We start from the raw sequence: 25330 nt of genomic DNA, 5'->3' as shown, positions 1-25330 counted from the left end.
GGCTATAGATCTGCTTGACGGTCGACTGATGTTGCACCTTGTCTCTTCCGGTTTGCTACTGTCGGCGACGAGGAGTAGAACCACAAAGGGGTTCTCCAAAGATTGGTTGTCCCCTCCACCTTTGCCCGTCAACAACACAACAAAACACCCCCTGAAGTCGTCGATCTGCCTTGCCTCTTCCCCTTTTGTGTTTTCTGCTGATCGGACAAGAAAAGAACAACCAAAAGGCCGCTGGAGCAGATGGATTCACGTCTCCACCTTGATTCTTAAATCTTCTCCACTAGGAACATCATCTCCATTGTGTATATGAAATCGTCGTTGTTGTAGATTAGTATCATTTATTCTTAAATCATGTTTTATGCATCTGGAATCGGTTCAACCCATCATCACTATTATGTAATTAAAGTTGCAGGATCATCTCCCTGTTCGATTTCACCTTCTACCATCTATTCACAACAACATGTCTTGTAAGATTATGCTATTTAGTTGAAATAAAAGTGTGTGTGTGTGTGTGTGTGTTCATCGACTAAAGTCACCCTATGCTTCTTCTTTCTGGTTTTCCAGTCAACCAACAAAATCATAGCATCTGATATAAGGAATAACAATGGTGAATTGTTGGTTGGAGGCTCATGTTTGGGATTACGTGCAACAATGGCAACATCACCATTGTTAACTTTCAAAGATAGAGCTCACAGGTTCGATTTCCCCTGAGTTTTTTTGCTTTGAAATTGCTTCAAATACTCATCCTTGTTAACAAAAATCTCATTGGAATGATTCCAAAAGAGCTCACCATTCTTCCTGCTGTTATGGAATCAAATATCTCCTCAACAAGAAAAAAATGGAGTATGTATGTATATGTTCTTAAATGTGTTTTGGGTTGAGAGAGAGAGAGAGAGTGTTTTTTTATTTTTTAATTATTAAAATAAATAAATAGATATTAATTTTTTTTTAAAATAGGGATATATTTTTTTAGGTGCAAAAATGGTCCTTCATAAGTGAAAAGACAAATATACCCTCATGTGCGAGACACATGAGGGGGTTAACAGCAACAACTTAACGGAAGTTAAGTCGGGGGACCAATTCTACGTACAAATTAGGCCAAAAGGACCATGAATAAAAAAAAGTCCAGGTTTGGACTGAAACCCCAAAATAATGCATACCACAAGGACCACTTTTGCAATTTTGTCTGAAATATAAAACAAAACAAAAATGTAATTTTAGATGAATACAAACGTCTCAAGATCAAGTCCAATTAGAAATTTTGAGACATTAAGATGTTAAATGGATCAATTTTATGTTTCACTTAGTAAATGAAATTCTCTATCAACTTTATTTTAATAGAAAACATTATTATTTTCTTCTCAAAATTAATTTCATAGCTGTTTTTAACAGTTCAGTATAACTGTTTCAATTGGGGAGTTGATCCGTACACAACAATTTTTCTCCATACACAATAATTGGTTCTTTAAAATGTTGTATTATACAACTATATAATGCATTAATTGTTGTGTATGACAAAAAACTGTTGTGTACGAATCACTTCTTTTTCAATTGAGTTTATATAAAAAAATAGTCCATTCATTTCAATTTTTAAATAATCAAAAAGACTGGTTGAACCGTTATCTTTCGCAGATTCAACTGGCCACCCGATTTTTAAAACATTGATATTAACAAAAATAAATTTCACCATGGGAAATGGCATAAAGTTGTATTTATTTTAAAGTAAGAAAATAAGAGAGGAAATAGATGGACCCATATTTAAGTTTGGTTGTGCCACGTAGGTTAAGTGTGACCCGTCTCATTCGAGTATGGGTCGGAGTAGGTTTGACCGATTCAAACTAAACTTCTTGCATAAGAGAAAACAACATTTTTTTTTCACACTTTACATTATAATTTTATGATCAAATTAATTGCCAAAAAACCAGTAATTTAAAATTTCAAATAAATTACGCATCAATAAATGCAAAGATCATTTTAATGAATTTATGTTATGAAATTTTCAGAATTAATTATAGTAGTGTAGTTTTGAGTACTCTAAACTAGAATTAAGTGGAAGAGACGACGGAGAAAGAGGGCTTTGTTCTTCCGTTGCCTGAACCCTTTTTCTGCTCTCCAATTTGTCACGATCTCTACAACAAAACGAGCTGGCATTCTTTGATCTCATCGCCTTCAAATGGGTCTGGTTCCATTTTCGTTTTTCTTGATGAAATCTCATGCTTATCAGGTACACTTTTTAACCTTTATCTTTTACTGTATTTTGGTTTTCCTTTTTTGGGTGTTGGAATTTTTGTTTGAATTACTTCATAAGAACCAATGGATTCTGCTTGATTCATGTTTGGGCAATGCATATTCTTTTCTTCACTCTAGCTTTCGTTGAGCTGATTTGTCCTTTTCCACAATCAAGGTTCTTACAGTTTTGTAAATTCATCTTTCAATTTGACTAACATTCGTCTGTTACGCTGTAGGGGTAAGGGTTTTAATCTGATCTTCGTTTTTTTTTTTTTTTTTTTGTTATCCCAATTCGTATCATCACTGCTTAAAATCAAAACCACATGAGTATTGTTCCAATTCAGGTTCATGTACTGTTTTCTTGCTTTTGCGATAAACGATTACAGTTTGCCGCTCTACTATTTGACTAAATTCCAAAGCCAAATCTGCGACTCCTATGAGCATATTTAGGCACAAATTGCGCTTATTAACATCAATCTAATCTATTGAACATTTGCAGGAGGTAAATCCAGCATTCTTATAAGTTTATCGTGGCCAAATCAATAAAGTTACCCTGGTGTTCTAAATTCTGCTGAAATCTCATATAATGGCTCATGGAAGGATGCGAGCTAGGCTAAAAAGAAGCAGTCTCTACACATTTGGATGCATTCGACCACCTCGTGAATCAATCGATGAGCCTCATCAGTTTCAAGGGCCAGGATTTTCAAGACATGTTTGTTGTAATGAACCCGGATTCCATAGAAAAAAACCCCTCAAATATTCTTCAAATTACATATCAACCACAAAGTACAATGTCATAACCTTTCTACCCAAAGCCCTCTTTGAGCAATTCAGGCGAGTTGCAAACTTGTATTTCCTCCTAGCTGCAGCCCTATCTATCTCACCTGTTTCACCTTTCTCACCCTACAGTATGATTGCACCTTTGGTGTTTGTAATCGGGCTTAGTATGACAAAAGAAGCTGTGGAAAATTGGCACCGATTTATGCAGGACATGAAGGTAAATATGCGAAAAGTTTCAGTCCATATTGGAAATGGTGTATTTGTTAAAAAGCCATGGATGAAAGTTGAAGTTGGAGATGTGGTCAAAGTTGAAAAAGACCAGTTTTTTCCTGCAGATTTATTGTTTCTATCATCTAGTTATGAAGACGGAATTTGTTATGTGGAAACCATGAATTTAGATGGAGAGACAAATTTAAAAGTTAAAAGATCTCTAGAGGTAACTTTACCTTTAGATGATGATCAAAGCTTTCAAGATTTCAAAGCAACAATCAAATGTGAAGATCCAAACCCTAATTTGTACTCATTCGTGGGTAATTTCGAATATGATCGACAAATTTACCCTCTTGACACCACCCAAATTCTTCTAAGGGATTCCAAGCTTCGAAACACTTCTCATGTTTATGGGGTGGTGATATTCTCAGGTCATGATAGCAAAGTTATGCAAAATGCGACGAAATCGCCCTCGAAAAGAAGCACAATTGAGAAACAAATGGATAAAATCATCTATGTTCTTTTCACACTTCTTGTGTTGATCTCTTTGATAAGTTCAATAGGGTTTGCAATCAAGACAAGTAAACAAACGCCCTTTTGGTATCTTCCTCACGATGAAAAACGGTTATACGACCCGACCCGCCCGTTTACCTCGGGTTGTATTCATTTAATCACTGCTCTTATTCTTTACGGGTATTTGATACCCATTTCACTCTATGTTTCCATTGAGCTTGTGAAGGTATTACAAGCACTTTTCATAAATCAAGATATAAACATGTATGATGAGGACACATGTACACCTGCTCAAGCTAGAACATCGAATTTGAATGAAGAGTTAGGAATGGTGGACACGATTCTTTCTGATAAAACCGGGACATTGACATGTAATCAAATGGATTTTTTAAAATGCTCAATAGGTGGGACCCAGTATGGGATTCGTTCTAGTGAAGTGGAACTTGCTGCTGCAACTCAAATGGCTATGGAGGTTCATGATATGTCAAGAACCGGGACCCGACACGCGTCGGAAATTGAATTGGAGGTTTTACCGGGCCCCACAAGTGGAAGCTCTCAGAATCGAATCAAAGGGTTTAGTTTTGAAGATATTCGGTTGATGAATGGGAATTGGTATAAAGAGCCAAATGCAGATGTTGTTTTGATGTTTTTAAGGATTCTTGCTCTTTGTCACACTGCAATTCCTGAGGTAAATGAGTTGACTGGGGGTTTGACTTATGAAGCTGAGTCACCAGATGAAGGAGCTTTCCTTGTTGCAGCAAGAGAGTTTGGATTTGAATACTGCAAACGAACTCAATCGAGTATATTTGTTCGTGAAAAACACCCTTCATCTCATGAGCCAATTGAAAGGTATTAATATGATCTCAATTAAGTGGTTGCTTCTTTTTAATGTAATTGACTTAATACATTAAGCCCTTAATCTGGACAGATATATACAACTCTTTCTCTTTGACTTAACACATTAAGAATGACTATAGTTATTAATTAATGTTTTTATTCTTAAATATTATCATGGATCAGGGAATACAAACTTCTAAATCTTTTGGATTTCACAAGCAAACGAAAGAGGATGTCTGTCATCATTCAAGATGAAACTGGACAAATTTTCCTACTATGCAAAGGTGCAGACAGGTAGGACAATTTTTTTTTTTTTTTTTTTTTTTTTTTTTCTGAAGTACAATTTCCTAATAAGAAAATATATAAAAGTGCAATGCTATAATTATCATCATCTGATTCTCTTTGTAGCATCATCTTTGATCGTTTATCGAAAAATGGAAGATCATTTGAAGAAGCGACAAAAAGACATCTAAATGAATATGCAGAAGCTGGATTACGTACGCTTGCATTTGCTTACAAAATACTTGATCCATCAGAATATTTCACTTGGAATGATGAGTTTTTGAAAGCTAAAACTTCCATTAATGGTGATCGGGATGCTATGCTTGAACGTTTATCAGACATGATGGAAAAAGACTTGATCCTTGTTGGTGCTACTGCTGTTGAGGACAAATTACAGCAAGGCGTATGTATCTATGTATCTATTAGTAGAATGTTATTCAAGTTTTTTTTTTTTTTTTCGAGGGTAAAATCGTCTTTTTTTTATAGGTGCCTCAATGTATCGATAAACTTGCTCAAGCTGGCCTTAAAATTTGGGTTCTCACGGGGGACAAGATGGAAACTGCAATCAATATCGGGTATGATCCAAAATCCAAATTAGGGCATGAAATTTAGCAACAGAAAGTTAAGGGCTGTTTCTTTTTGACTTAATGAATTGAGCCACAAAACCTGGCTTAATGTATTAAGACACTGACCATTTACCTATTTTCCTTTCTACTTTTTTTTTCTCCCAACTCCTCTCATGTTAAAAATTGATGAATATTGTGAAATTCGTTTTTTGGAATGCAAGGGTAAAATGGTCTTTTAGTCTCATTTAAAGTTATCGTGGATTGTGCAGATTTGCTTGCAGTTTACTTCGGCATGGAATGAAGCAGATATGTATAACAACAAACATCGACGTTTTAAACCACAATTCCAACAAGGTATTTGTGCATATTTAAATGTCAATTCATGAAGAAAACAGTTTTCATTGTTTTTTTTTTTTTTTTTTTTTTTTTTTTTTTTTTTTTTGTGATCAGGGTGTTAAGGAGAATATTTTGATGCAAATTACCAATGCTTCTCAAATGGTTAAACTCGAAAAAGATCCTCATGCTGCATTTGCATTAATAATTGATGGGAAGACATTAACGTACGCTTTAGAGGACGATTTGAAGCTTCAATTCTTGAATTTAGCCGTTGATTGCGCATCTGTCATATGTTGTCGTGTCTCCCCTAAACAAAAGGCGTTGGTAATTTTTTTTTTTTGTCACAAATTGAATATATAAATATATATAGTTTCCTATAATTTACATATATAACTTGTAAATGTTTATATTAGGTTACGAGATTGGTAAAAGAAGGAACCGGGAAAACGACTTTAGCAATTGGAGATGGTGCAAACGACGTCGGAATGATTCAAGAAGCAGATATCGGAGTCGGAATCAGTGGTGTTGAAGGAATGCAGGTTTGTAATACGTGTTAAAACTTAAAACGCTCTTTCTGACATAAATTGTTACTTATTAAACTTTTTATTTTTATTTTTACTTTTTTGTAGGCCGTGATGGCTAGTGATTTTGCTATTGCACAATTTCAGTTTCTTGAAAGGCTTCTTGTTGTACATGGTCATTGGTGCTATAAAAGAATCGCTCAAATGGTACGAATTAATTAATCTCTCCTAATGTGGGCACTATGCTCTTATGTCAGCCATTAATTGATTGATTTTAAATTTGTTATATTGCAGATTTGCTATTTTTTCTACAAGAATATTGCTTTTGGGCTAACGCTATTCTACTTTGAGGCATTTACCGGGTTTTCGGGACAATCGGTTTATGATGATTGGTATATGTTATTATTCAATGTTGTTCTTACATCATTGCCAGTGATTTCACTCGGGGTTTTTGAGCAAGATGTTTCTTCTGAGATCTGCTTACAGGTTAGATTTTTCTTAAATTTTATTATATATATGATGGAATGAGAACTAACAATTCCATTCCTTCCGTAATTCTATTAACAAAATCCCACACAAGTGCAGTTTCCAGCGTTATATCAACAAGGCCCAAGAAACCTCTTCTTCGATTGGTACAGAATCTTCGGGTGGATGGGCAACGGTCTCTATTGCTCCCTCATCGTATTCTTCCTCAACATCATAATCTTCTACGACCAAGCTTTCCGGGCAGACGGGCAGACCGCTGACATGGCAGTCATGGGGACCGTAATGTTCACATGTGTCATCTACTCCGTGAATTCCCAAATCGCCCTCACAATGAGCCACTTCACATGGATCCAACACTTCCTAATCCTTTTCAGCATCGTTACATGGTACATCTTCCTCATACTATACGGCATGTTGTCTCCGGATCTTTCCGGAAACGTGTACAAGATCTTTCTAGAAGCTCTCGCACCCTCTCCCATTTATTGGCTTAGTATTTTGTTAGTAGCGGTTGCGTGTAATTTGCCTTATTTGGCTCATATTTCGTTTCAAAGATCTTATAATCCGATGGATCATCATGTGATTCAAGAAATCAAGTATTATAAAAAAGACGTTGAAGATCGACATATGTGGCGAAGGGAGAAATCGAAAGCGAGACAAGAAACAAAGATTGGGTTTTCGGCGAGAGTTGATGCTAAGATTAGACATTTGAGACAAAAGTTGCACAAGAAATCATCGGCGTCGACTCCTCGTGTGTCTTTGTGAAATGTATATTTCAGGGGTATGGTTTACTGTGTTTTTAGATGTATACCAATGGCTCTTTTTGTTTGGTTTCTTGGTTGTGTAATTATATAAGGAAAAATATAGCAAGTATATTTTGTGTAGGTTGTTGTATGTACAATACTAACAAGGGTTCATGTGCACCCGATATAGATAGTGTGATATCAATCGACATCGACATGTCTTTCTGTCACCTATCAGTATAAGTATCGAGAGTTTTGGTAAGATTAAGATTTAAGAATGGATTTAAGGAATGTTTGATTTATGCAATGGGTTTGTATTTCATTTTCACAAATGAAGTATAAACTAATTAACGAAATGCCAAGTCACCTAGTATAAAATCATAAAGTAAAGAATGTTGTTACTTATTATAATCAATTTCTTACGGAGTCCATGGGTTGTCTGGTTTTCACTATTATATGTTATAGTTATAGTTTTATAGTATTATTTTGAAAATTACATGAAAAATATTTGTCTCTTGTTTATTGACAAAACATTGATGAATCATTAGAATAGCTCATGTACCTAGATAAACTGGATCTTGTACTTCATTTTGTTTGACGAGGATACATATGATTTAAGTATATGAATATAGTTTAAATAAAATAAATGAACCTTATGGACATGTTTAGTTTATTTGCAATCATAAAAAAAATAAAAATGTTTTATGTTTAAGTTCTAAAACAAGGTGACGTGCATATTTAAGTCATATGCTTTACTTAGGCTATCCGGTATGGTATTCCAAACCACGCGTGCCATCCTATGTGGCTAGCCAAAAGACATGTGAACACCGTCTCAGGCAGCGGTGGTTGGTTGGTTGTGGACCGGTCATGAAGACGGACGAAGACATTTAATGAGAATGAAGAAGGTGCCAACGGTCACATATTTGACCGTTCTTTTCATTTTGTATCCGTCGACATCAATAAAAAAAGATTATTTGATTTTCAAATTTAAAAACATAACCTACAACTATAAATAACATCTATTTTCAATACATTTCACACTAAAAAAAAACTTTTTATTTTCTTATTTTTTTCTTCAACCTATGGATCTAAATCAAAATACTTCACACACTCCAAACACTTCAAATAATCCATATGCAAATCTTAGTTATATGCAATTGATAACATTCACAATTCAACAATAATCTCTATTCACCAATCTATTATACCACACAAACTACTACTAACAACAACGACCACAATAATTCAATTAACCACAACTTCAAATCTTTTAACAACTTTCTCAACAATTTCAGCCCCAATTTTCTCAACCTCAACAATTTCAGACACGACATTCACAACAATCTCTAAGTCTCATTATCTCAATCACAACTTATAAACCTTAACAATAACGACAAGAAACAAAACAACCATCTCGAAGAAGGCAACAAAATGGAAAATCTCAAAAAAGACTACGCAATGGAGTGAAGACGAGGAGGAAGCTTTAGCAAAAGCTTGGATTTTCATATTGCAAGACGGCAAGTCGGCAACGCACAATCTAGTCAAAGTTTTTGGAATCGTATTTTAAACAACTTTCATGCGTTATTAGGAAAGGAAACGGACTGGACGTACGGCACAGTCAATGCAAAATGACGTGGCTTGCACCAAATTTAACGTCATATTTGAAGATCTTAAATATATGCACAAAAGGGTAGCAACAATTTTAATATTTTATCAACCGCATGTTACCAATAGAAAATTATTAATAATGGTAAGCCATTCGGCAACCAAAAAACGTGTAAAAATTGTCCTAAATGTCCAAAATGGATCCTTTATCCGAAGACGGCGCATTCAAATTCGATTACCGGCTCCAACAAAAGGCTAAAAACTTCCGAGTCGTACGTAGGATTTGGTCTCGACCTCAATGATGACTTGGATGGCACCAGGGAGGTCCACTGGAAATCCAACTTCGTCGACCACCAGGAAGGGACAAAACAAAAAGGCGGCGTCTTCAAGCAGAAAAGTGAGTAGCAAAGACGTACTTGAGGAAAAGTTAGACAAAACTCTAATTTTTCTAGAAAAAAAAATGAATCAACGGAGGAAGCTCGTCCCTGAAAAATAGCACTTACCGATATTCAAATCATAAATACAAAGCTCCAACCGGATCTTGACTCGGAAAATCTAGCGACATTTCTAAAAATCCAACAAGTCCGCGAAAAATATGGAAATTATGATCAAATGTCTTAATATTTATGTTTTATTTGGTATATTTTATGTTTTTTTTGTAGTAATTTAGATTTTAACTTTTATGTTTTTTAAAAGTAATTTAGAATTTATATTTGTGTGTTTTTAATTAATATAATGTGTTTTTTAATTAATGTAAAATATTTATTTATGTTTTAAATTATGTTTTTCATTTAAGCTAATGGCAAAAAAAAAGATAAATATTATGGAGTGATAACCATTTTCAAGGGTTAATAGGATAAATATTATAGAGAGTGGTAACCATTTTCAAAGGCTAGTGGTTTAGGCGTTTAGCAGTGAAACTTCCACTAACGTGACAACACTTTTCTAGTGGGTTGGTAGTAACCATACCCTTAACCTTACTATACATTGTGATTAACACCGTTTGTTTTGTCTTTTTAATCGGTAATTCAAATAAAAAATTCCCTTTCATAAAACTGTCATAACTTGTTAACAGAAAATAGCATTGGCAAGATCTGAAAATGTATGTACTAAAGAAAAAGTATACATTAAAAACAAAAAAACAATTTCCCCCCTAAATGGTCAATAAAATGAATCCAATACCAATATGTAAGCAATTCAGGTGAAACAGAAACTAGGAAGTACTTCAAAAAGTTAACAGAAAATGGTATTGGCAAGATCTGAATATGACCTCAACTGAAACAGAAACTAGGAAGTACTTCAAAAATAATCCAACACTCAACCAAATACTTTAAAAGATAAAACATTATAAGGGTACCCGATAAGCATGAGATTTAACAAAAAAAAAAAAAAAAAAAAAAAAAAGACTAACACCCACGAAAACTTACATCAACATGATTCAAAAGAAACCAATGATATAATTTACCAAGACTCAATTCCATGATATCGATTGACATGGACAACCAAAGCAAGAATCATATAAAAGAAGATTTTCTGTTAATGAATCAACACATGTCATCAAGTTCTAAAAACATACCCAATTACCATAAAAACATGATCTGAAATCACAACGTATATCAAAATGCAAACAAGTTTTCAGGATACCAAGTACCTTTCAACTCCTGTGAAAAATCAAGAAAACTGATTAAGAAAAAGAAGTTCACCAGGCAAAACAGGAATTGATGATTCCATTCCAGAGATCCCACAACACTACAAGAGAACAAGCCCAAGCTCTGAAGGTCTCAGTGGTTGATTTAACCGATAATTGTACAGATAATAGTGCAATTGCCCATCACCAGGTCCAAACTTCAGCTCCTTCAAAATACTTTCATTTTCCATAACATCTAAAGCATTAAAAACATCATAACCCTTCTTCTTAGCCACAATAAGAGCATCATTCATCAACTGAAGCATTGGAGTTTTAGTAGACACATTGTAGTATGAATACGCAGCTTTCAAAGTTGAGTAATTCTGGTTTCCAAGAATCGTTGAAGGAAGTGTATAAAAACTACAGAAATCAGTCACATCACGTGTGTCACTACTTTCCACCAAAAAACTATCCACTACATCCTCTTTAGGAAGCAACCAATGTTCCACATCATTTTCATCAAAGTCAGGAGCAACTATGAATTGCTTCAAATATTCCCTAAGCAAACGGGTAACTGCAGGAACATCATGGAGCTCCATTTTTCTAAACCCGGGTGTGATTGGTGAATCTGGTAACTTGTAAAGCTTAATGGTTCTACTCATGGTCATTCTAGCACCAAGTCTTGAAAACCCAACATCAATTAGCTTTTTAGGGTTCAAAGATCTGTGCCAGTATTGACAAGTGGAGATAGGTGTAGGTAAAATCACACCAGCAGTATAAGCAGCTTGCCATATGTTTTCCATGTGAACTCTTCTTGTGACTTCTTTAATCATCACTGGGGCGAGTCTTTTTGATCTAAGTTTCTTATGAACACAGAGGAAATTGATTTCTGCCATGTTAACAACACTGTCTTTAGCTCTGATTTTAGCAGGGACTCCAGTTATGAAAGCTACTAGCTTTTTTGATGATTTGACTCGAACCCCTATATGCCAACTTCTGTAATACCCTGGAGGACGAAGTGCCCATTGAAGGAAATCTTTTGAGTAGTTAAACCTGAACATGTTTTCATCATCTTCAACGTAGTTGTTAGCAAGGAGATTGTAAACTTCTGCACACATCTCTTTTGTATCCATGTCACAAGTGATCCATTCGTATGGACCTGGGAGATTATAGGGTTCTTGTTTAACTTCTGATAATGGTGTTGGAGGCTCAATTGCGCCTTCTGGTAGGGTTGAGTTTCCAACGTCTTTGAACTGTCCGACTGGTTGAGTTTCCCAAAACTTATGCCGCTTGGAAAGAGTCAGAGACTCCTGAACCTTTTGTGCTATTGCATCAATGGATGCATCGTTCTGGTTGGTTGTAGGGTTTATAGATTCATTAGAGATGTGGTTTTGGTTTTCAGCAGGTGAATTGGAATTCCCATTGTTATCCGCCATCTCAATTCTCACTAAACCACCAAATAACTGTAAATTTAACTCAAAATTAGGTCATTCAAGAACAGTAAGAGGATACCTTATAAAGATAATCCCGCATCCATTTCGCAGAATCTTTAGTATGTTAATAGAAGTAGAAAATAATCTTCGATTGAAAAAGGAAAACATAAACTACCATACAGAAACATAATCACGCAATTTAACAGCAATCGAGTAAAGAATATTTGTAAATCGAAACTAGCAACACGAATATTGAAATCTACGCAAATTCGGCCGGTAATTCATAGATGGATATGAGGCGAAGATTTACCTCCGATCTTGATTCGTAGATGGTGAAGAAGGATCGCCGGAGCAGCGAGTGAGAAAGATCTAGGTTGTTGGAATCATGTTACGATTGATATAGGGAAAATAGGGAAAGATATATCAGCATCGGACTACACAAAGCTATTGTTGAAGCCTTGAAGGGAAGAAAGAGTGAAAGTAGCAAAACCGTCTGCCTGGAAATAGTTTTTCCAATCACATATAAAAATTGAAAACAAAATCACACAAATAGTCTTAAACTTTATAAAAAGTCACAACTAGTTAAAATTTACATTTTCCTTATATGTTTTTCCTCAAGGTTCTATTTTGTTACAAGATTGATTCTTCCTATTACCAGAATTAGAAATTAGGAGTTAACTCCTTATAAGATAGACAAATTTATCGATGTTGAGTTTTTTGTCGTTTTTTTTTTCTTTCGTTTTATTACACCTTAAAAACACACTGTCATGTCAACCTCACCCACAAACCCCTTGCCTCCCATCTCCAAAGTTGGCAACCCTAACAACCGTCTCTCTTCATCCTAAAGTCACCATAAGAGACATCACCTAACACCACCTTATGTTGTTGGCACCACTCATACCATCTCTCGGTGTTATCTTGTCTCCATTCAACCACCATACACAACCATTTCATTTGTAGATTCAAGCTTCTATCTAGCCTAATATATATGTTTGTAGATTTGGTTGTCGATATCCTTTTGCGTAGTGGTTTGGATTTTGATTTTGTGCTAAAAATCGGGGAAATAATTTACCCATTAGAAATCATACTCTTACATTCTCTATGAATTTTTAGACTCCATAAATTCATGAGGTTCTTACCTCTACTTATCCTGCCTTATTCAAATATTAACTTACATTTTATTTGAATAGCGATCAAAACGGTTTGATTTTCCAATGTTGAGGTTTTAAGGGGGAAGATAACACACATTTATATTTTTTCCATTTTAATCCCGATCGGAATCCCCAAAGACCCTGTTGAGATGTTGGGTCTAAATGAAAAGTTTGAGGAGTTACTCTTTGAGCTCCGTATTGTGGAATGCAACGGAAAAGTTTTTTTTTTGTGTGGATGCCAAAGTTTTTGGGTACAGAAGGTTTTAGGAAATAGAAGAAATGTCGAAGGTAGAAAGGTTTGGAACTTAGCATGCAGAATATTTTCTTAGCAAAGATAAGTTTATTCAAAATGTTTGTAGTTATATTTACTCTTATCTTGGAGAACACATTGACATTGTAGTCGAATCTTCTGTCAGAAGGGTCTATTGGGTTGGATATGAATCCTATGTCATTTAGGTCAACTCCCCTATAAATATCTCATTTATTGTTACCCTAAGAGAGAGAGAGAGAGGAAGAGTGTATATAAGAATTATTATTAGTGTAGTGAAGACGCAACCATTGTATTAACATTCAAATCAATAAAAGAATCTCTCTAGCTTGCATGTATATGTAGCTTGATTAGCAAGTGAACCATGTAAATCCTTGTGTATTGTTTCTTGTGTTGCTCTTTGCATTTTATTGTCATGTTCCACTGTTCAGGAGCATCTTAGTCCTCATAATTAGTATAAGAGTTATGGCTGAAGAAGGAAAGCCATGATTTTGGTTTTGGGAGAATGCAAATTGAATATTACCTATACTAGAAAAAGTTACACCTCCTATTAATTGGTAGAAATTAGAGGCTATGAAGCGGGAAGATTCAGATAATTTAGATCGACAAGCCCTATGTGTCATTAGGTTTTCATTGGAAAAGAATGTTGCTTACAACATTATCAATGAGAAGACAACTTTCAGAATGATCATGACTTCTAACATGTACGAGAAACCTTCTGCAACCAATATTTTTCCTTGATTAGACAGCTTATGAATACGAAGATGAAGGAAGGATAGTCAATGACATACCACATCAACAAGTTCAATTCAATAATGACAGACCACATCAACGAGTTCAATTCAATAATATCAAGATTGATATTTGTTTACATTAGTTTTGATGATGAAGTCCATGCACTGTTGTTGTTATCTTCATTACCATATAGTTGGTATGGAACCGTCACGACTATTAGTAGTTCATCCAAAACTACAATGTTCACATTCTATGGCATTCAAGATTTAATTTTTACTGAAGAAAAGGGGAGAAAACCGAACATAAGAAGTAACGTTAGAGGAAGTCAAGGAAGAAATGGAAATCAAAAAGATGAAAGTATATTGTCTGCTAGAATTACAAAGAAAATAGTCACTTCAAGAATCAGTGTCCAAAACTTTTTGCAGACAAAGGCAAAAAAGGAAGTAAATTTGGCAACATATAGTCTCTAGATTTTCTCATAAAGTCTTGTTTATATGGTATCTATTATAACTTAACGTTAATGAAGACATAAATGGTGGAATCAACTTTAACTTCTTAAGTATGAACCTTAATTCTTATTGTTGCAAACCATAAAAATTAGGAAGAAAACATTTAAACAAAAAAAAAGCAAAATCATAGTGACCATGTAAAATTCAATGCATCATATCGTAATGGGAATATCATGTAACATCCCAATGATGATGTGTTTCCAATTTTAACCCTAAGTATGAAGATTAATTTTATTTTTGACCTTATGTATGAGAAATGTTGCAATTTGGCCCATAGTGGCATTTTTGTAGTTTTAGGGACGAGCTCACGTACGTTGGGCGTATGTAGTGTACGTTGTGCGTACATGCCTGGTCTACAAACCCCAAAAATTAGGGTTTTGACCCCATATAAACACCATTAAATCCCCAATGCTCACTCCCGCACCAACCTCCAACCTTCATTTCGTCCATTGCAACACTAATCTCTTGTGTATGTCCCTTTAAGCTTAAAAGTGTGTTTTTATGGTGCCTTTGAAGCAAGGAGAAGATAGAAGCACCAACTTGGAAGAGCAAGACCTCATAGATCTTGGAACACCTTACCTCCAATCTTCGTTTTGAGGTATAAAGTTCTGAAATTGTTGATCCGATCACTAGATCTTGTTATGTTAAATTTTATGCTTATTAGCTTCATATTCTTGGTTCTTTGGGTATAAGCTACCCTAGACCTAGTGAGTTGTCCTTGTGGACATTTTAGGGTAGTTTGAGTGATAAAAATATGATATTGGCTCTTAGTTCTTCCCCATGCATGAGTTTGGTTGTCTTAATGGCTTAAGATGTTGGGGTTTTTAGTGTTAAGCACTTAATGGTCATGCAAGACCATAAAGTTGGAAATTTTATGATTAAGGACAACATTTGGGACTTGGATCTGTAATTTAGAGGCAAGGGGTTACGTATTAAGCCCTTAATGAGTTGGGAAAGCATCCAACTGCATACATTGGGCGTACCAGATGGTACATAGCACATACACGGTTAAGCCCCGTTTTCTGGTTAGCAATTATGTATGCCCCACGTACGTGGCTTGGTCGACTCGGCTGGGTTAACTCGACCGGTTTATTGAGTTTTACCAATTTTGACCAAAGAGTATTTTGTCAGATTTGGTACTAATTTAAGTTGGGGAATATTTTGGATAATAAGTATCGGGTAAAGCCGATATTTGGAGCCGAGATTTATTTCAGATTTTGTTCAGACTGAGAGGTGAGTTCTCTCACTATGCCAATGGGTCTAAGGCACCAAGGTCGGCCCACTTATTAAATTCATATATATCCTAGGATGTAGGATTTCTATGATATTTCTATATGTGCTTTGTTTATGTATATGTCGACATATGGACGGTTGGGTTGAGGCCCCGTGCCAGCAAAACCGATATGGTTAGGTTAAGACTTGAAGTCAACATACCCGACATAGTGAGGTTGAGGCCACATGCCAACAAACCTGGATTGTTAGGTTGAGGCCATGTGCCAACAAACCTTGGACGGTTGGGTTGAGGTTTTACTAATCTATGTTGTAAACCAAAAAACCCAGTATGATTGGGTTGAGGTCAAGGACCAACAAACCTTGTATGCATGCTTGTATAGTATATGTATTTGTTTGTGTTGTAGTGTAACATCCCAAAAATAAGACTCAAAATTTCATTTTTAAATTAACAAAACCAGTATTCCAGAAACATCATCATAAAAATTCAGATAAAACAAATGTATCAATCATCACATCATATCAGAGTAAATCAAGAAAATGCGGAACGAGGTGGTGTGTGCTCTGCAATCATCCCGAGCTCTTCCATTTGAAAATCGAAGTACCTGAAACATAGACTGAAAACCGTAAGCATAAATCTTAGTGATTTCCCTAAAAATACCACATACCATACACACATAAATAAACACAAAGTGGGCCCGTCCTGTCATCGGGCCTCGCTCGGCATCGAGCCCCGCTCGGCATACAGATCTGTAAGTCATTGGGCCCCGCCTAATAAACATATAAAACATATAATCATATAAACATGCAAACACATGCGAAAATCAAAAAGATAATAGCATACCGTACAATCATCGAGCCCTGCCCACTAAGTATAACGGTCCCCATCCAAACCCGCCTAACGGGCCCGACCCGCATACAAATCATATACCATAACTAGATACTAGCATACAGAATAACCATCGGGTCCTGCCTAGTAAGCATGCAAGCACATACACATGCAAGAGTCACACAAACATCTAACACCCTACAAAAAAAAACCATGGGCCGACATTGGTGCCTTCGACTCGCTAAACACAGTGAGGAAACTCACCTTGCACTGCCAAATCTCACAGAAAGAATCTTTGGCTGCTGTCCCGCTAAGATCCCGTGTTATCAATCACTAAAATAATAATCCATCAATAATCGGATCCTGACCCACACTAAGTGTGCAAACTAGGGTAAAAGACATTTTTACCCTTTGCCCAACTTAGCCCAAAGCCTAGGCCCAAACCACCAATCTAAAGGCCCAAATTCCAAATAAACACCCAAGGCCCAAATATGACCCAAACCCTTTCATGGGCCTTAAACCAAGGTCCAAAAATATTATTAGCCCAAAAACACTTGAATTATGATTGCCCAACATGGCCCAAGACAGCCAAGCCCACCCTAGCCCAATACAAAAGAAACCCAACATGTTGAGTACGCAGGGCGTACTCAGCCTTTACGCTCATTGTACTGCTTATATGGCTTGTACGCACAACGTACATGCTTGTACGCCCCACATACTCACCAACTTGGCCAACTTTCCCATTTAAGCTCTTAATCGATTAAGACCACGACCCAAGCTCAAATTTGATTTCCTTAAGTGGTTAATCACATAAAGGTGCCAACTTTATGTGCATGTATGGCTTAATGAAGCTCTTAAAGATCCCTAACATAACTTGTTCCTTAAATCACAATCCATGGCCCAAAAGATAAACAATCCCATGGAGCCCAATATATGGTCCAATTTACAATTGGATCCAATCCTTTTGCATGGGCCTTAGCCCATGGCCCAATAATGTTTCTATAGCCTATTGGTCCAATTCCAGATGGTCCACCACGTCCCAAGTTACTAATCCATGAAAGTGACCCAAACTGAGGCCTAAACAATGCAAAGCCCAATTTAGTGAGTACGCCCATCTGTACGCTAAGCGTACAGGCTGCATGGATTGTACGTTGTGCGTACGAGCTTGTACGCCCAACATACTCTCCTTTTAATCCAAAATCCCAAAAAGCACTTAAACCCTAAAGATCTGAGGCTGCAAACACAGATCTGAGTCGAATGAAGTGTCTTAACCCATAAAGTCGACCACTTTGTGGCTTGCATGCCCCCAAATGAACACAAACTTGGAATATGACAACCTACTTCCTTAAAAATGACCAATACTCATGCATGGATGCTTCAAGACCTCTAAGATGGCAACTTTATGAATTAGGGACTCAAATAACACCAAGGGTGGCAGCCCTAAGCTTAAGAAACGACTTTGATTAATAAAGCTTCATCCATGGGACCAAAAGGTCCAAAAACTCAAACGCAAGAGATCTAAGTATTCATAAGGCAAGTTCTGAACTTTATACCTCAAATGAGTGCTAGATGACGATGATGATGTTTTGGATCTTCAAGCTCAAGCTTCATTAACTCTCCTTCACCAACTTCCCTCTTCTATTTTCCAAATCCCCAAGCTACCAAAAATGAACTCCACAAGGTCAAGAACACACAAGGATGATAAGGGTTAGATTTTAGGGTTTCTGAGGTAAGGAGGCCGGGGCAATGGACATAATGACATATTTATATGACTTGAACCCTAAAAATTAGGGTTTTGAGTCAGCACACATACGCTGCAAGTACTAATTAGTACGATGCACATACGTGCATGGCTCCACATTTTCCTTGATCTTATTACGCCCCGCGTACGCTAGGCTTATGCCCAGCGTACGGCTTCAGCTAGCCTAAACACGAAGAGGCCCAACCTCTAAGTCCAAACAACTTCATGGCCCGAAACAAATAAATGCAAGATTAAATAAATTAAAAATACCTTGAAATCACGGATGTTACACAACTGTTGGTCACACCAGAACAAATGCTATCACGATTAAGCTTTGACTTCAATGGAGAACTAACCAGCTAATCCATCCACGTACATTGGGTGTACGCAAGACTGGGACAAACCCTATTTTTTAGGGTTTGTGCCATATTTAAGCATCTTAAACTCACCTCCTGGACATTTTAGACCAGCCTCTATAACTTCTAAACCCTAATCTCACCTTTAGCCTTTGTTTTGGTGCTTTTGAGCTCTTGTGAAGAATTTTGGCGTGTTCTTGTGCATTTTGAAGTGGTAGAAGGAGCTTGAAGATTCATTCCTTAGAGTAGAGCTTAGAGATCTAGAGTTAGCATCATCATTTCGAGCCATTTGAGGTATAAAGATCTTAACTTGACAACTCTTTGTGTAGATCTAGTTTGGGTTTCTTTATGGATTATTTTGGTCCTTTTTGGTTGGTCCTTGTAAAGGTTGTTTCATAAGCTTAGCCCTTAGATATGGACGTTTTAAGGGTCCCTTATGCATAAAAATGCAAGCTTTATGGTGTATCTTGATCCATGCTGTGTTAAGACCTTTGTTAAGCTCTTTTTGAGCTCTTGAGCCCCATTAAGCCATGCATGCACATAAAGTTGCCAACTTTACGTGACAAGTCATCTTTAAGGACAAGATTTGGGAGTTTAGATGAAGGACTTACCGGGTTAAGTTCTTAATGGAGTGAATTGGCACATTGGAGAGAACGTAGGGCGTACCCAGCTGGTAAGATGAGCGTACTAGCCACATATGGAGTACGTTAAGCGTATGAGCTGAGTACGCCCCACATACTCAGCAAATGGACCTTTGGGCTTAGTGTCCTCGGTATTGGGCCATAGTGTGGATTTGGAAGTTTGGGCCTAGTTGGGCTATTAGACCCATGTTTTGGGCTTTGGACTAGCATGCTCGGTAGGTGTTCATTTGGATGGATCGGTTCAATCCGATCTAATTAAGTATATCCAAATGGATTTCGGTTCTCAAAATATGGATCCAAATAGTTCAAACTAAATTCAAATTCGATCCGATCTGATCCAATTACAATTTGTTGGATCGGTTTTTATAATTCGGTTTTCAAAAACCATAACATTTTAAAAGGACATAGATTTATAATATGATCTAATTTTACAGAAGAAGCAAAAAAAAATTAATTACTTGTGATTTAAAATTTATAAACAACCACTAAGAAGACATATTATAGTTTATTATTTAATAGATAAAAAACTTTTGACAGAAAGTACATATTAATATCTTTTATTAGGTAAAATCTTTTGATCTTATTTAAAAAAATTATAAAATTTATAAATAATTATAGATATATTGAAAATAGAAACATAACAAATTGTTATTCAGTTTTTTTGGACTATTCAGTTCTTATTTTATAAACCAAAACCAATCCGAAATCAAAATTAATAATTCGGTTTTGTTGAAAACCAATCCGAATATTTGAACCAAATAGTCCAATCCAAATTGTCAAATTAGACAATTCAGTTTTATCCAAATAGTGAACAACCCTAATGTTCGGCTTCCTTTGATTTTAGGCCCATGATGGGTTCGGGACCAATTTGGAAGATTGGGCTATATATATATATATATATATATATATATATATATATATATATATATATATATATATATATATATATATATATATATATATATATATATATATATATATATATATTGCGCTTTAGGATTTGGGTCATTATATGGTTAAGTTGGGCCTTGGTTTTAGGCCAAGTTAGATAAAGGGTAAATTGGTCTTTTACCCTGATTATGATCAAAATAGCTTAAACTTTTGGTTATGAGTCGGAATCCAATTAATAATTGGATGTTATTGGTTATGATAGCATGGGGATTTTCCGGGCCAACAGTCAAAGATTCATTCGGGCGATTCAACAGTTTGAGGTGAGTTTCCTCACTGTGTTTTGCGGGTCGAAGGTACTAATGCTGACCCATGGTTTATTATGTTAGGAGGCTAGATGTCCGTGTGACTCTTGCATGTGTTATGTGTTGGTGTGCTTACCTGGCAAGACCCGATGTCGGGTGTGGATCGATGACTGTATTTTATGCTATTATCTTTGTGATTATCGCATTTGTTCGTATGATTATATGTTTTTATATATATATATATATATATATATATATATATATATATATATATATATATATATACATATATACATATCGGGGCCTGATGACTGACAAATCTGTATACCGAGCGGGGCTCGATATCGGTCAGGGCCCGATGTCGGGCGAGGCCCTGTGAAGGGCGGTGCCCAATATGTGTTTATTATGTATGGTATGTGGTAGTTTGGAGAACTCACTAATCTTGTAATATTCCAAAATTCTAGACCAAAACTTTCATTTTTGATATAACGATTCATAAAACAATTTATAGAAAACATCATCAAGTTATTTCATTTCATAAAACCATAGATCAGATGTCTCAAAAGCATGTCATAAGGTAGTAACAATGTTAGAGTACAAATCCCAAGAATCTCATATGTGGAAAATCAGGTATGTGATGCGCTGCTACCGTATCGCCTCCTTTCCCTTCGAAGAAGAGGGATCTGAAACAAAAACTGAAAACCGTAAGCACAAAGCTTAGTGAGTTCCCCCATCATACCACATAGCATACAACATACATACCGTCTAACATATCCGGGTATTGGACTACCCCTTCGGTCTCTTTCAACCGGTAACTGCCTAACATATCAGGGTGCTGGCTTACCCCTTCGGTCCTGTCGACCAGTACCTAGCCTAGCATATCAGGGTGCTGGCATACCCCTTCAATCCTTTCGACCGGTACCTTGCCTAACATATCAGGGTGCTGGCCTACCCTTTCGTTCCTTTCGACCGATAATGGGGACTATTTTACCCCTTACTTCTACCACATAGCATCCTAGTGTACAAACATATAAGTCATATATTGCTTAGCTTATCCGGGTGCTGGCATACCCCTTCGGCCCTATCGACCGGTATTGGGGTCTATCCTACCCCTCCTACCACTATCACATAACATCATAGCATACTAGCACATAAAACATAACAGATAGTGACATACCAGATAATTATCACAAACACAATCATCTATACTATAACTCTTACTAGTGGGCCGACATTGGTGCCTTCGACCCACTTCTACTGGAAGGTAATGTTAGGTCCAGTATTGTGTTGCGTCTATTGGGCTCGTTAGCTAGTCCAATGTTTATCTCTGGTATGGGCCTGTCCATCCGTGAGTTTTGTAGGGTTTATTATAAATAGATGCTTGCATGCATCCTAGAACGTAATGATTAGAAACGATTAGATAAGCATTTTCAATCATATTCATCGTTCTTGTTTTGTAACCCTAGAATCCTCTACAGCGGAAGTTCTTAGTCGAGCTCTGCTGAGGATTGAGTAATTGAATCATTCGACTCATTGTGATCCATACTTGTGTTTTATTTCACTGCTTTTTATGTTCTTTATTTACCTGTTACAAAGATCTAATCGATCAAAAGAGTTTTTATAACTCATCAATTGGTATCAGAGCGGGAGGCTGTGTAATCGATACACATCTTTTCTGTGAAAGAATTTACGATTAGGGTTATTCCGCATTAACTGATATTTATTGAGCCGTCATTCCATAATTGACGTAACTCAGCATTTATTTGTTTTGCCCTAATATTACATATTACAATTTTGATCTTTCAAATAGGTTAAACGATCAAGCATGGACGAGTCTCAATCTAATCCTATCAACATCTCAAATAGCATTGGTTCAACAACGAAGATTCCTATTCTTTACACCCAAGATTATGAAGTCTGGGCGCATCATTTTGAAGATTATGTCATCGGATCTGAAGATAATGGATATCTTATTTGGGAAGCAATCGTGTCTGGACCATTCGCTCACTCAGGAACATCAAAGATCATCAAAACCCAGAAAGAATATAATGATTTGTTAAAAGATGTAAAAGACGTCGCTCAAGACGAAAAGGAAAAGTTTCAGTGCAATATCAAAGCATTGAGACTAATCCGATTCGCTCTTCAATCTGATACATTTAGGTTAGTGAGTTCCTGCAGTACCGCTAAAGAAATCTGGGATAGGTTGTGAGAGCTTTATTCCACAGATGAAGATTTGGAACATTCCATTCAGACGTTGCTTTTATCTGAGTTCGGTGAATTTAAGCAGAATACTGATGAAACTGCTACTCAGACGTTCGATCGCTTCAATCATCTTCTTAGCAAGATGATCAAACATGATATAGAAAGGAAGCTGATTGAACAGAAGGGTACCTTTTTGAATGGCCTAAGATCCGAGTGGAGAGCTGTCGTGTCCATAGTCAAAGCTCATGAGCAGTTCAAATCTTATTCGCTGGCAAAGCTGGTGGGAATCTTGAAATCTCAAGAAAAGATTGTCATGCAAGAGAAGAATGTTGTTTCAAGTTTGGGGTCCTTGGCCCTCCTGTCCAAAAGCAAAAATGTGGTAGAAGATGAAGATCTGAACCTAGAAGACTATGATCTTACTTCTGAAGATTATGCAATGATGGTGTCTAATCCAAAGAGGTTCATCAAGAAAAGGTTCCCTACCAATAAGAACCGAAATTGGAAGGGAAGCTATAGTTCTGAAAAGGTTAGGGAGGAGCCAAAGATAGAAGAACCAAAGAAAGAGGCGAAGGCTGAAGGAGATTATGGCGTCAACTGCTACTATTGTGGAGGAAAGAACCATTATGCCAAAGACTGCGTTCTGAAGAAAATGGCAGAAAAGGATGAGGAGAAAGATGAAGAGGCTATGTTGATGAAAAAGCTGGAAGAGATCAAGAGGAAGAAAGCTGCTACTAACCCTTCTATGAATGCTCTTATTGTACAGGGTTTGGCAGAGGATGACGAGTTCGGTGGCGTGCAGGTGTGGTCAACCGACTCAGAGGATGATGAAGTCAGGAAGCCATCTCATGGAAAGGCATATGTTGCGAGAGGTGACGAAAGCAGTGGGAAGTGTTTGATGGTGACTGATGTATCTCACATGAAGGGATACAATACAGACGGTGGGAATGAGGACACCAAGGAGCGAGAGGACTTATGCTTCACAGCAAAACCTCTCAGTGTGCAGATCAATGAGCTTTATGAATTGATCAAGAAGGTACAATCTCTTTTTATTTCATTTAAAGTCCCATAGAAATCATATTAAAGAGAATTAAATAGCTTAAATTCAAGAATCTCAAATCTGGATAGTTGTTTAACTCAAACATGAGTCACCAATTCTAACCTAACTGACCAAATAAGCAGGGTGTCATCCAAGAGTGAGGAACGAAGGATGTGGATAGAGCTGAAGGAGTCAGAGCTGATTAAGTCTAAGGACGAAAACATTTATTTACAAAGAGACAATTTAAAACTTTTGAAACAGAGAAATGTTTTTTGTTTAATTGCTAAACGTCTTTATACTAACATCACTCAACTGCATCTAAACTGTGAAATAGGGAAGAAAATTCATCGTATGATTTTACCCTTCCTTGAGTTTAAGGAGGATGAAATCGATGCTGAAGCATATAACTGCGAAAGTGTTGTATCGTCTGATGATGTGAATCCCACCTATATGTATGGTCTGGACAAAATCGAATCTTTTATAAAGTCCAAGGACCATAAGGACATGCTGAAAAACCTTTTGGATGAAAACGATAAACTGAAACTAAGGACTGAAACCATACAAAAATTTGACTCACTGAATGCCAACTTGAGCTCAGAAAATAAAATTGATGTTGAAAACGTGTCTGAGCTTAATGAGGATGATGATATGAGCGTAATTTCTGTAGAGGATGAAGTCGACTATTCTGAGTTTGTCAAGAGCGAACCCGAAAACCACAAAAATCTTATTTCTGAAAATTTTGTGGAGTTTGCTCAATTATCCCAAAATAAGTCCCCGATTCTAGAAGAAAAGGTTGTTGTGTACCAAAAGGTGAGAACAACACCAAATCAGGTATATAAGGTCACAGGAGTAACCGAACATCAAACAGCCGAACTCACTGCCATAGTGAACGAAGATAATGCAGATCGCTATGATGAGTTTTTCTGGTCTGCTCCTATAGATAATGCCGACGAAACTGTTGGTCTGTCAGAGCGGACATCCTGGAAAACCAAAGGCAGATATGTGCCAGAGCCACTAAACAAGCCTGACAACTTCGATATGCCAAGCACTAGTGGTACAAAAGAAGTTCCTGTAGAAGAAGTCACTTCCACAAACGAAACATCATCAGTGAAAAGTGAACCGGCTGACAAGAAGCAGAAGCAAAAGGCTAACATTCACAAACAGCCAAAACAACTGAAGGATCAAAAGCAGTAAAGGAATCTGAGATACAAAAAGAATCTCTCAGAGCGAAAGCAGTTTTGGCGATCTCAAAACGCCCATTTCTGTTATCATAA

At 36.5% G+C, this 25330-nt stretch overlaps 2 protein-coding genes across 4 annotated transcripts; one reads left to right on the top strand and one right to left on the bottom strand.

Annotated features, from left to right (window-relative positions):
• Positions 1 to 1906: 1906 nt before the first annotated feature.
• LOC111908390 (probable phospholipid-transporting ATPase 4) lies at positions 1907 to 7762 on the top strand. Of its 3 annotated transcripts, none has more exons than XM_023904226.3 (11): positions 1907 to 2224; positions 2729 to 4581; positions 4753 to 4863; positions 4978 to 5254; positions 5338 to 5426; positions 5687 to 5771; positions 5868 to 6077; positions 6167 to 6292; positions 6422 to 6481; positions 6569 to 6760; positions 6860 to 7762. In XM_023904226.3, exons 2-11 carry the CDS (start codon positions 2816 to 2818, stop codon positions 7520 to 7522), a joined length of 3579 nt encoding a protein of 1192 aa, XP_023759994.1. In that variant the 5' UTR covers positions 1907 to 2224; positions 2729 to 2815; the 3' UTR covers positions 7523 to 7762. The 3 variants fall into 3 exon arrangements, with proteins under 3 accessions (XP_023759994.1, XP_023759993.1, XP_052626441.1); XM_023904225.3 differs by having other exon boundaries at positions 1908 to 2224; positions 6383 to 6481; XM_052770481.1 differs by lacking the exon at positions 1907 to 2224 and adding an exon at positions 2328 to 2467 and having other exon boundaries at positions 6383 to 6481.
• A 2860-nt stretch (positions 7763 to 10622) lies between these two features.
• Positions 10623 to 12677, bottom strand: LOC111908391 (glycylpeptide N-tetradecanoyltransferase 1). The gene is made up of 2 exons (XM_023904227.3): positions 12476 to 12677; positions 10623 to 12195 (listed from the first exon to the last, which is right to left on the bottom strand). The coding sequence occupies exon 2, from the start codon at positions 12166 to 12168 to the stop codon at positions 10855 to 10857; it is 1314 nt and encodes a 437-aa protein (XP_023759995.1). The 5' UTR covers positions 12169 to 12195; positions 12476 to 12677; the 3' UTR covers positions 10623 to 10854.
• Between the last annotated feature and the right edge of the window lie 12653 nt (positions 12678 to 25330).

Source organism: Lactuca sativa, chromosome 4, assembly GCF_002870075.4.
Source record: "Lactuca sativa cultivar Salinas chromosome 4, Lsat_Salinas_v11, whole genome shotgun sequence".
Lineage (NCBI taxonomy): Eukaryota > Viridiplantae > Streptophyta > Magnoliopsida > Asterales > Asteraceae > Lactuca > Lactuca sativa.
Note: the sequence above shows the minus strand (reverse complement) of the source record. Positions and strands in the feature narration are given on the sequence as shown.

Excerpts from the sequence above, each read along its gene's own strand:
- LOC111908390 (XM_023904225.3), top strand. The coding sequence starts at position 2,816 with ATGGCTCATGGAAGGATGCGAGCTAGGCTAAAAAGAAGCAGTCTCTAC. Across the intron at positions 4,582-4,752 it reads TCTCATGAGCCAATTGAAAG|GGAATACAAACTTCTAAATC; the intron begins GTATTAATATGA and ends ATCATGGATCAG. Across the intron at positions 4,864-4,977 it reads CTATGCAAAGGTGCAGACAG|CATCATCTTTGATCGTTTAT; the intron begins GTAGGACAATTT and ends TTCTCTTTGTAG.
- LOC111908391 (XM_023904227.3), bottom strand. The coding sequence starts at position 12,168 with ATGGCGGATAACAATGGGAATTCCAATTCACCTGCTGAAAACCAAAAC.